Raw genomic sequence first — 12,360 nt, 5'->3', positions numbered from 1 at the left:
AATATTGCCCTGTTAAAGAGTATAAAAACACAACTGTCACACATTATATATTCGTCGATTACAAGAACGATCACACCGCCTCCTGACCACCAGCGGAAGATATGCCTTTCCATTTTATTTCCATTTTAAATGTTGAAATGTTGAATAGACGCACCGATATTTCCTCCATATTTCACTCCGTCCAATACATCAACAGATATTATAAAATCTAAACCAAGCAATGTGCACGTGGTCCACAGATTACTTTTCAGGTTAAGACTTATGGCCGACACTGTTGTGAGAAAGTGGTTGATGAAACGTCGTAAAATCTTAGAAGCATGATCTGTTTCTTTCTGCATATTTCTGTTCGGATTGGCACAATCAAAACAAGAGAACTTGACCAAGAGGTTTAAATTAAGACTGTTTAATAATGGTCGGGCAGACAACTCCTTTCCATTGAATCACCAACAACAAGCAGAAATAAAAGAGACCAATGGGTGAGTGAGTGAGTGAGTTGGGTTTAACGCCGCTTTTAACAGTATTCCAGTTATATCGCAGCCTGTCAGCTTAATATGGGAGGAAAGCCCAACGTGATGCAGGTCTCAGACGTTTACCATTTCGGTGAAACCCACGAGCACGGGTATGGTACTGACAAACCTAGAAACATAATCGGGGCGAACCGGGATTCGAAACCGGTTCTGGCGTGCCCAAGGGACGCAACTCTGTAAACCGAAAGAGACTTATCAAACCGCATCATATAATAGATCTATGCATAAAGATTCAACAAGACTCTGGAGTAAACAATTCAACGTTCCAAAAGTCAACTTCCCCATAAGGTCAATCGAGCATGCTCTTTCTATTATTTCAAAAAGCGTCTTACGACTCTTTCTCAAAAGTTGTTTGATCAGGGTTACAACATTCATGGCTTCAGTAAAGCTTTTAAAACCATTTATGGTAGACTTTCTTGAGGATATTTCCAAATTTGTGACAACAGTGACTAATGCTGTCCGATGGAATTTTTAAATTAGGTTTGCACCCAATGTTCAGGTGTTTATTGAGGTGTGTATTTGAGGTGTGTCTGAAAGTTGTGTATTTCTGGTGAACAATAGATGTGTTTTGGACGGGTGCCATTGGTTGGGCAGGTTACGCTCACACTTTCGATAACACCTGGTATCATCCACACAGGATTATTTTATAGTCGGATTAGTACAATTGTAAGGTTTGATTCAGGTTCCGAAAAACCCAGTATAGTCACAACAGTGTAATGTGGAGAACTGGATGGGATTAATGCGATCAGTTGTTTTCTTCTGAGCAGTGACATGGCTATCCATGGAGGCAGTGAGTCATAGCCGTGTCGTACTTGCATGTTCCTGATGTTCTGAGTCATGGCAACTGCATGTTCCTGATGTTCTGAGTCATGGCAATTGCATGTTCCTGATGTTCTGAGTCATGGCAACTGCATGTTCCTAATGTTCTGAGTCGTGGCAACTGCATGTTCCTAATGTTTTGAGTCATGGCAACTGCATGTTCCTGATGTTTTGAGTCGTTGCAAATGCATGTTCCTGATGTTTTGAGTCGTGGCAACTGCATGTTCCTGATGTTCTGAGTCATGGCAACTGCTTGTTCCTGATGTTCTGAATCGTGGCAACCGCATGTTCCTGATGTTCTGAGTCATGGCAACTGCATGTTCCTGATGTTCTGAGTCGAGGCAACTGCATGTTCCTGATGTTCTGAGTCGTGGCAACTGCATGTTCCTGATGTTCTGAGTCATGGCAAATGCATGTTCATGATCTTCTAAGTCATCGCATTTGATGCAAAGAAACAGGGCAAAGAATAGAGAGTCAAATAACTATTGCCCCCTTAACAAAACATTACCTTAGATCATCGATGTAATCGAATTAATATGAACGGTTGGAAATAGAAATCAGAAATTATATTACAGAATATAATTTTTGAATATGGCTTTTTCATATGCAGAGGGCGTTGCAGAATCTTTTTATCGGGTACATACACATACATCCACAAATATAACAAACGAATAATGATGGCTCAGTTAATTTAACTAGATAAATTATCAAATACAACAAAGATTAACATCCAATAAACTTCTTTAGAAGCAACATAGATTTGTGATAATTTTGAAAGCCTACATGTGAAGGGGATGATCAGGGCAGATAACTCCTGTGCGTGTACCAGATCAACCTGTGGAATAAGGTTTTCTGTATTACTGACAGAGTGAGTAAGTGAGTGAGTTGGGTTTAAGGACTCTTTTAACAGGATTACAGTTATATCGCGGCGTGTGAACTTAATGTGGGAGGAAAGCCCGAAGTGATGCAGGTCTCAGACGTTTACTACTTCGGTGAAACCTACGAGCACGGGTATGGTGCTGACAAACCTAGAAACGTAATCGGAGCGAACCTGGATTCGAACCCACACCCCCTACTGACAGAAGAAATATACAACAAACTGAGGGAGTGAATTGGTTTCATTGTGGCTTTGAACAGTTTTGCAGGTAGCAAAAGGGACAACACATTGCACAGGGCCTCACTCAACTTGGCCATCCGTGATCCAAAACACTGACGTCACACTGGTACTGAAACGTCTTTGACGTAGGATTCAAGCTCTTTGTTTATATTTGTACCACATGTTTCAGTATATTTATATTATTCAAAGGTAAAAATATATGTGGTTAACAACTTTTGAAATCTGCCTCAATACAGTAATACACGTAGAACATAGAATCGTCCTCTCAGACATGCTTCTTTAGAAATGAGGACCAAAAGCAGAAGATGAGTTAATAATTGTGTTAATAAGACAGGGAACAACATAATGCCACCAGGTTTGATAGATGGGCACTTCGTTTCCTGTACACTAAAGGTTCGTGTGTGGCTACATGAAAGTCTGACTGAGGATATGACAATCCAAAAGTTTTATATTCAACTTTGAGATCAGCTGACGGTGATAGAGATGTCGTAGAATATACACGTGGCATACTGTCATATATATAGCCGTTGACGGAGTGATGGACGGTGGCATGAACCTCCTCTACTATATTCTCATACAGGAATTAGTTCTCGTGTCCAGGCGTCGACGACATTATAAGCAGGGTTTCAGGCACAAGTTGACAAACTCTGGAATCAGACAAAAGGAGTGTATGGTATACTGTCGCAATAAGCATTCTTACAAAACTACACGTAAACTTCATATTTACGAAGGTACAGTGATCTACAACTACATATTACGATCTCGGGTGGTCAGGCTCGCTGACTTGAATGATGGATGTCACGGAATCCCGATTACGTATAACGATGTTCCTGATGTCTATCACTGGATTGTCTATTTACAGACCGATGTCATATAGCTGCAATATTGCGAGTGCGGCGTTAAACAACAAACAAATTGATAATAAGACACCTATAATCTGCTGACAAGACACCCCTTCTCTTTTACCAAGAAACCCTACTGTTACCAAAACATCTCTACTATCATACCAAGACACCCCTACTCTGATACTAAGACCCCTCTTCTGATACCAAGACACCTCTAATCTAAAGACAAGACACCCCTACTCATAGTAAGACCCCCTTCTCTGATACCAAGACACCCCTACTCTGATGACAAGACCTCCCTACTCTCATACCAAGACACCCCTACTCTCATACCAAGACACCCCTACTCTGTTACCCCCCACCTACTCTGTCACCAAGACACCCCTACTCTGTTACCCCCCACCTACTCTGTTACCAAGACACCCGTACTCAGATGACAGGAAAACCCATATTCTGATAGTAAGACCCCCTTACTCTGAAACCAACACCCCCCTACTCTGATACCAAGACACACACACCCCTACTCTGTTACCAAGACACCCCTACACTGATACTAAGACATCCCTACTGTGGTACTAAAACATCCCTACTTTGATACCAAGAAACCCCTACTCTGATACCAAAACATCTCTAATCTAAAGACAAGACACCCCTACTCTGATAGCAAGACTCCCTACTCTGATACCAAAACACCTCTAAACTAAAGACAAGACCCCCAACTCAGATGACAAGCCACCCCTACTCTGATAGTAAGACCCCCTTACTCTGAAACCAACACCCCCCTACTCTGATACCAAGAGCCCCTTACTCTGTTACTAAGACACCCACCCCTACTCTGATACCAAGATATCCCTTCTCTGATACTAAGACACCCCTACTCTGATACCAAGACACCATTTCTCTGACACAAAGACACCCCTTCTCTGATATAAAGACATCCCTTCTGTGATACAAAGACACCAATTCTCTGATACCAACACCCTCCTACTCTGATACCAAGGACCCCTTCTACTAAGACACCACTTCCTTGAAACAAAGACCCTCCCGTACTCTGATACCAAGACTCACCTACTCTGTTTCTAAGACATCCCTACTCTGATACCAAGATCCCCCTACTCTGATACTAAGACACCATTTCTCTGATACAAAGACCCCCCCCCCCCCCCCCCCCCCCCCCCCACACACACACACACACACTCTGATACTAAGACCTCCCTACTCTGATAGCAAGACATCCCTACTCATAGTAAGACCCCCTTCTCTGATACCAAGATCCCCCTACTCTGATACTAAGACTCCCTACTCTGATACCAAGACATCCCTACTCTGATGACAGGACACCTATACCCTGAAACAGACCAGAAAATGACAATGGTATCTCGAACCAAAGTGTCACGTTAACAGGTTAACAGTAACAGGCAAATACAAAGACATTTGGTAAATTTGAAATCACCCTGATAGTCGATCTTGCCATCGCCATTGAGATCCGCGTACTTCATCATGTAGTCCAGTTCGGACTCAGAGAGCTGTTCTCCGAGGCTAGTGAGAACACCCTCGATCTCCTTCCTGTCGATGAACTTGTTACCATCCCTGTCGAACGTCTTGAAGGCTCGCAACATCACGTCCAGGAATTCCTCTTTGGAGGGCATGCATTCCTTGGTTTCCTTCATGAACACCCGGAAGTCCTCGAAGTCGCACTTGCCATTGCCTACGTAAATATACTGTTCCTCAAGAATTGTTTGATCGGTGTAATTATTTTTAACTCCTAAAATAACTTTCAAAATCTTTTACGGAAGATATGTCATTTCCTAAATTTTACGCATCAGATGATGAGAAAATAATGTCTGATGACATACTGCCGATACCCTAACCCTCCCAGATACGACAGTCACCAGACCCACCCGCGCATGCTCATCCGCCCCTGCTGACCCGCCCCTGCTGACCCGCCCCTGCTGACCCGCCCCTGCTCACCCGCCCATGCTCACCAGCCCATGCTCACCCGTGCATGCTCACCCGCCCATGCTCACCCGCCCATGCTCACCCGCCCATGCTCACCCGCCCATGCTCACCCGCCCCTGCTCACCCGCGCATGCTCACCCGCCCATGCTCACCCGCCCATGCTCACCCGCCCATGCTCACCCGCCCCTGCTCACCCGCGCATGCTCACCCGCCCATGCTCACCCGCCCATGCTCACCCGCGCATGCTCACCCGCCCATGCTCACCCGCCCATGCTCACCCGCCCATGCTCACCATCTTTGTCCAACCTCTTCGCCGCCTCGCACACAAGTTTCTCTGATGGATTAAAGTTCAGGCTGCGTAGCACGCTTCCCAGTTCCTTCAGAGAGATGGTCCCGTCGTTGTCCATATCAAAAAGCTGAAAGGCGCGTCTCCAAACTGGAATAAAACATAATAATGCCATACGGATACACACTAGAATATTGAACCACGTAATTAGTGCGATATAATCAGTAGACATACTTGTAGAACCAGTCGCTACATGGCTGACATAATGCCGATGCAACGATAAAGTTTAATTCACTCTCACTAGTAGAACCATGTCAGGCGTGCAAAGTCAGTAGATTTGATAGTCATCATTGAATGTTATCATCGTGTATATATCTAAGAATACTGCTTCTATACATTATAGCCATAACGTCCTGTTTATGGTGAGAACCACACTATAATGTTTCATCTTTGCAACTTCTGGTTATACGGACAGTACAGTCAGGCGATGTCTTATGACGTCAGTTCCGTTATGCACTTCTGTTCTGAGGTCTGTCATGAAGCCACTTCAAGTAGCAGTACATTGGTACATCCTAGATTAACGTGTGTATACCACTTCATACCCCTTTACTCTATCATTTCAGTGTTGTCATATCACAAACTTACCCTGTTGTGTTCTGAAGTTCTGACACCCAGTCTACACCAAGACGTGTGTGGTAGGGAGGAGATCCCTGAGATTTCCGATGCTTTCTAATAACTCTGATAGTGTCATCGTAATCAACTGATTCAGGTAGGCTATTTGTGCATGATGGACGCTCAGTCATATTCAGCCCTTAATATATTTTTGTACTTAAACAGTTGTGTTGTGCAACAAAATCTTTCATATATGAAATTTCATGAAACATTGATTGTACATTTTGTCAATATGTCAGACAGTTAAAGGGTTAGCGTGACACTTGGTGGATATCAGCTGCTTCCTTCCAGCCTGGATGGTCCATGTGTGCGTGCATGTGCTTTTCTTGCAGGTCTCAGACATTAACTATTTCGGTGAAACTCACGAGTACGGGTATGGTGCTAACAAACCTAGAATCGTAATCGGGTCGAACCAGGATTCGAACCCACAATCATAAATTTCTGGCGTGCCTAAGGGACGCAAGTCTACACAGCGAAGCGCGGCGCCTTAGACGACTGGGCAACCAGTGCCCCGCCTCAGATGAGGATCACTACTGAGGTCTGATGTTTCCCAAAGACGGAGCAGACAGGCCTCATCCCACAACACGCTCTCTGAACTAACTACTGACTAGAGACTTCTGACATCTTATACCACTGTTCTCTGCTGTGGAACTGTTCACTGCATATCTGCAGCACTTGCTTGTCAGCAGAGATGGAGATGTAATATAACTTATCGAGTGTGGAACGGCAATCACGTGTTCAGAAAATGTTTTTTGTTGTCATTTGGACATACAGGAAAGAAGTAATGTTTTCCCGCCTTGCGCATGCAAGTATTGGATATGTTGGCAGTGAAGGGATCGTCTCTTGAAATTTTATAACGAAATTTATAGTGTGGTTCTCAGCATAAACAGGAATTTATGGCTATGATGCTATAGAGGTAGGGTATTCGAATGAATTATATGGAACCACGTCATGTCTTGCGTGCGTCAGTAAGATTTCATAGCTTTGTCGAAGCACGTCATGCGTCCGACAGAGTCAGTAGATTGAATAGTTGTGTAGAACAACCTTACCTTCTTCTTGAGCTGATTCCTCGGATTGTTTCGTTTGACTGTCAGCCTACAATACATATTCAAAATAACAGCTCAAACAAGCACATAACATACGTTCAGAATAGTTTCATTGTGTAGGATAGTTCATCACTTAAATTCCATTCCGTCCCAACTATTAGTGATAACATGGAACGTACCAACATATACCCTCCTTGTAACTATGTATACACACGAGACATGTACCCTCCTTGTAACTATGTATACACACGAGACATGTACCCTCCTTGTAACTATGTATACACACGAGACATGTACCCTCCTTGTAACTATGTAGACACACGAGATATGTACCCTCCTTGTAACTATGTATACACACAAGACATGTACCCTCCTTGTAACTATGTATACACACGTGACGTGTACACTCCTTGTAACTATGTATACACACGAGACATGTACCCTCATTGTTACTCTGTATACACACGAGACATGTACCCTCCTTGTAACTATGTATACACACGAGACATGTACCCTCATTGTTACTCTGTATACACACGAGACATGTACCTTCCTTGTAACTATGTATACATACGAGACATGTACCCTCCTTGTAACTATGTATACATACGAGACATGTACCCTCCTTGTAACTATGTATACACACGAGACATGTACCCTCATTGTTACTCTGTATACACACGAGACATGTACCTTCCTTGTAACTATGTATACATACGAGACATGTACCCTCCTTGTAACTATGTATACATACGAGACATGTACCCTCCTTGTAACTATGTATACATACGAGACGTGTACCCTAATTGTTACTATGTATACACACGAGACGTGTACCCTCCTTGTAACTATGTATACACACGAAAATGTACCCTCATTGTTACTATGTATACATACGAGACATGTACCCTCCTTGTAACTATGTATACACACGAGACATGTACCCTCATTGTTACTCTGTATACATACGAGACATGTACCTTCCTTGTAACTATGTATACACACAAGACATGTACCCTCCTTGTAACTATGTATACATACGAGACGTGTACCCTCCTTGTAACTATGTATACATACGAGACATGTACCCTCCTTGTAACTATGTATACACACGAGACGTGTACCCTCCTTGTAACTATGTATACACACGAGACGTGTACCCTCCTTGTAACTATGTATACACACGAGACATGTACCCTCCTTGTAACTATGTATACACACGAGACATGTACCCTCCTTGTAACTATGTATACATACGAGACATGTACCCTCCTTGTAACTATGTATACATACGAGACATGTTCCCTCCTTGTAACTATGTATACACACGAGACGTGTACCCTCCTTGTAACTATGTATACACACGAGACATGTACCCTCCTTGTAACTATGTATACACACGAGACATGTACCCTCCTTGTAACTATGTATACATACGAGACATGTACCTTCCTTGTAACTATGTATACACACGAGACGTGTACCCTCCTTGTAACTATGTATACACACGAGACATGTGCCCTCCTTGTAACTATGTATACACACAAGACATGTACCTTCCTTGTAACTATGTATACACACGAGACATGTGCCCTCCTTGTAACTATGTATACATACGAGACATGTACCCTCCTTGTAACTATGTATACATACGAGACATGTACCTTCCTTGTAACTATGTATACACACGAGACATGTACCCTCCATGTAACTATGTATACATACGAGACATGTACCCTCATTGTAACTATGTATACATACGAGACATGTACCCTCATTGTAACTATGTATACATACGAGACACGTACCCTCCTTGTAACTATGTATACATACGAGACATGTTCCCTCCTTGTAACTATGTATACACACGAGACATGTGCCCTCCTTGTAACTATGTATACATACGAGACACGTACCCTCCTTGTAACTATGTATACATACGAGACATGTTCCCTCCTTGTAACTATGTATACACACGAGACACGTACCCTCCTTGTAACTATGTATACATACGTGACGTGTACCCTCATTGTAACTATGTATACATACGAGACACGTACCTTCCTTGTAACTATGTATACATACGAGACATGTACCCTCCTTGTTACTATGTATACATACGTGACGTGTACCCTCATTGAAACTATGTATACACACGTGACGTGTACTCTCCTTGTAACTACGTATACACACCTGACGTGTACCCTCCCTTACAACTGTGTATATATACGTGACGTATATCCTCTCTTATAACTGTGTACAGGGGTGGTCGAGTAGCCTAGTGGTTAAAGCGTTTGCTCGTCACGCCGAAGACCCGGGTTCGATTCCCGACATGTGTGCAATTTGTGAAGCCCATTTCTGGTGTCCCCCGATATGATATTGCTGGAAATTTTGCTAAAAGCGGCGAAAAACCACACTCACTGACTCACTATAACTGTGTATACACGCATGACGTGTACCCTCCCTTACAACTATGTATATATACGTGACGTATACCCTCTCTTATAACTGTGTGTATATACATTACGTATACCCTCTCTTATAACTGTGTATATATACGTGACGTATACCCTCTCTTATAACTAGGGGGCACAGGTGGCCCAGTCGTCTAAGGCGCCGCAATTCGCTGTGTAGACTTGCGTCCCTTGGGCACGCCAGAAACCTATGATTGTGGGTTCGAATCCCGGTTCGCCCCGATTATGTTTCTAGGTTTGTCAGTACCATACCCGTGCTCGTGGGTTTCACCGAAGTGGTAAACGTCTGAGAACTGCATCACTTCGGGCTTTCCTCCCACATTAAGCTGACACGCGGCGATATAACTGGAATACTGTTAAAAGCGGACGTTAAACCCAACTCACTCACTCACTCTCTTATAACTGTGTATATATACGTGACGAATGCCCTCTCTTATAACTGTGTATACGTACGTGACGTATACCCTCTCTTATAACTATGTATACACGCGTGACGTGTACCCTCCCTTACAACTTTGATAATTGTGTATACATACGTGACGTGTACCCTCTCTTATAATTGTGTATACATACGTGACGTGCACCCTCTCTTACAACTATGTATACATACGTGACGTATACCCTCTCTAATAACTGTGTATACATACGTGACGTGTACCCTCTCTTATAATTGTGTATACATACGTCACGTATACCCTCTCTAATAACTGTGTATACATACGTGACGTGTACCCTCTCTTATAACTGTGTATAAATACGTGACGTGTACCCTCTTTGAAACTTTTTATACACGAATGACGTTCACCCTCCCTAACAAAAATGTATACACATGTGGCGTGCAGCCTCCCTTAGAACTATCTGTCCTCACGTGACCTGTCTGCTCCTTATAACTGTGGATACACACGTCACATGTAGCCTCCCTTAGAACTGTGTATACATACGTGACGTGTGCCCTCCTTGTAACTGTGTATCCACACGTGACCTGTATCCTCCTTGTAACTATGTATACATACGTGACGTGTACCCTCCCTTAGAACTATGTATACACGCGTGACGTATACCCCCCCTTACCACTATGTATACATACGTGACGTATACCCTCCTTGTTCCTATATATCAAAACGTGACCTGTAGACTCCTTATAACTGTGTATACATACGTGACGTATACCCTCCTTGTACCTATGGATCCACACGTGACCTGTATGTTCCTTGTAACCATGCGTACACGTGACGTGTACCCTCCCTTGTAATTATGTATGCACACGTGACGTGTACCCTCCCTTAAATCTAGCCCTTACCTTCCATTCAATTTGTTGGCGGTAACATGGATTGTACCCGGCTTGTTTGTGAGAATCCACTTCAGGTGTAGTGAGCCTTGTGCGATCAATACATTAGCCTGTGTCAGTGTGTCGACAGTGTGGTGGCTCATGTCTCTACACGTCTGGGTGTTGTGGAGTACACAGCCACTGTTTTACCTGACATTCCCGGCTGCCGGCTGCCACACATACTTGCCTTGAGTTTAAACATCGCCATATGTGGCAACAGACTCATAAGAAAACTAATGTTGAACAAATACAGGACAAGTAATTTAGACAGACTGTATAGAAAGAAACATCAACTCCAACATAGGGTCGACTATTTCTCCATACTTGAGAATCCCATGCAAGCAGGAGTGGGAGAGTGTATCCACAACAGAGAGTATCCAAACCAAGAGAGGAATATGCGACTTACCATGTCGGAGTTTCGCCACGGGTGATCAACGGGTGATGAGATCTCCTGCTCACTAGCGCGTGGAGATTCCCGTGTTCAGCAAGCGTGGTCACGTCAGCTAAACCATGCATTGATCTACTTCACAACAAACACTCGGCCGGCCTTCACATTGACCCTTGAAAAGTGTATGGCAGGTGGCCGACATCCATGGTGACCCAAACACAGTCGTGTTAGCTGAGGGGGTATATGTTGATGTGTTTGAGGCAACACGCATGCTTATTTATGTCATGTAAAGGAAAATGTAAGTTCTACACGTGTGTGTTGAAATATGTCTTAAAACCAAAAAAAGGAGTATGTGAATATATTTGTTTGTCACTGGAACATAGGGACAGGGGTGTGTTGATATACATGTGTTCCATGGAAACATAGGGACAGAGGTGTGTTGATATACAAGTGTGTCATGGAAACATAGGGACAGGGGTGTGTTGATATACACGTGTTCCATGGAAACATAGGGACAGGGGTGTGTTAATATACACGTGTTCCATGGAAACATAGGGACAGGGGTGTGTTGATATACACGTGTGTCATGGAAACATAGGGACAGGGGTGTGTTGATATACACGTGTTCCATGGAAACATAGGGACAGGGGTGTGTTGATATACAAGTGTGTCATGGAAACATAGGGACAGGGGTGTGTTGATATACATGTGTTCCATGGAAACATAGGGACAGGGGTGTGTTGATATACACGTGTTCCATGGAAACATAGGGACAGAGGTGTGTTGATATACAAGTGTGTCATGGAAACATAGGGACAGGGGTGTGTTGATATACACGTGTTCCATGGAAACATAGGGACAGAGGTGTGTTGATATACACGTGTGTCATGGAAACATAGG

General features: G+C 43.4%; 1 protein-coding gene across 1 annotated transcript; it reads right to left on the bottom strand.

Moving 5' to 3' along the window:
- Positions 1–2,009: 2,009 nt before the first annotated feature.
- Positions 2,010–11,635, bottom strand: LOC139470933 (uncharacterized). Its single transcript, XM_071253258.1, has 5 exons — positions 11,479–11,635; positions 7,275–7,320; positions 5,560–5,703; positions 4,762–5,016; positions 2,010–3,110 (listed from the first exon to the last, which is right to left on the bottom strand). Exons 1-5 carry the CDS (start codon positions 11,479–11,481, stop codon positions 3,076–3,078), a joined length of 483 nt encoding a protein of 160 aa, XP_071109359.1. The 5' UTR covers positions 11,482–11,635; the 3' UTR covers positions 2,010–3,075.
- Between the last annotated feature and the right edge of the window lie 725 nt (positions 11,636–12,360).

This window comes from Haliotis cracherodii, unplaced genomic scaffold (genome assembly GCF_022045235.1).
Source record: "Haliotis cracherodii isolate W230 unplaced genomic scaffold, xgHalCrac1.p SCAF_1, whole genome shotgun sequence".
NCBI classification, from domain to species: Eukaryota; Metazoa; Mollusca; class Gastropoda; order Lepetellida; family Haliotidae; genus Haliotis; species Haliotis cracherodii.
Note: the sequence above shows the minus strand (reverse complement) of the source record. Positions and strands in the feature narration are given on the sequence as shown.

What these genes read in the sequence shown, in the direction of transcription:
- LOC139470933 (XM_071253258.1), bottom strand. An exon ending in GAAGAGGTTGGACAAAGATG is followed by an intron (nt 5,017 to 5,559) that starts GTGAGCATGGGC and finishes ATATTTACGTAG; the next exon opens with GCAATGGCAAGTGCGACTTC. An exon ending in TGGCAAGATCGACTATCAGG is followed by an intron (nt 3,111 to 4,761) that starts GTGATTTCAAAT and finishes GTCTGATTCCAG; the next exon opens with AGTTTGTCAACTTGTGCCTG.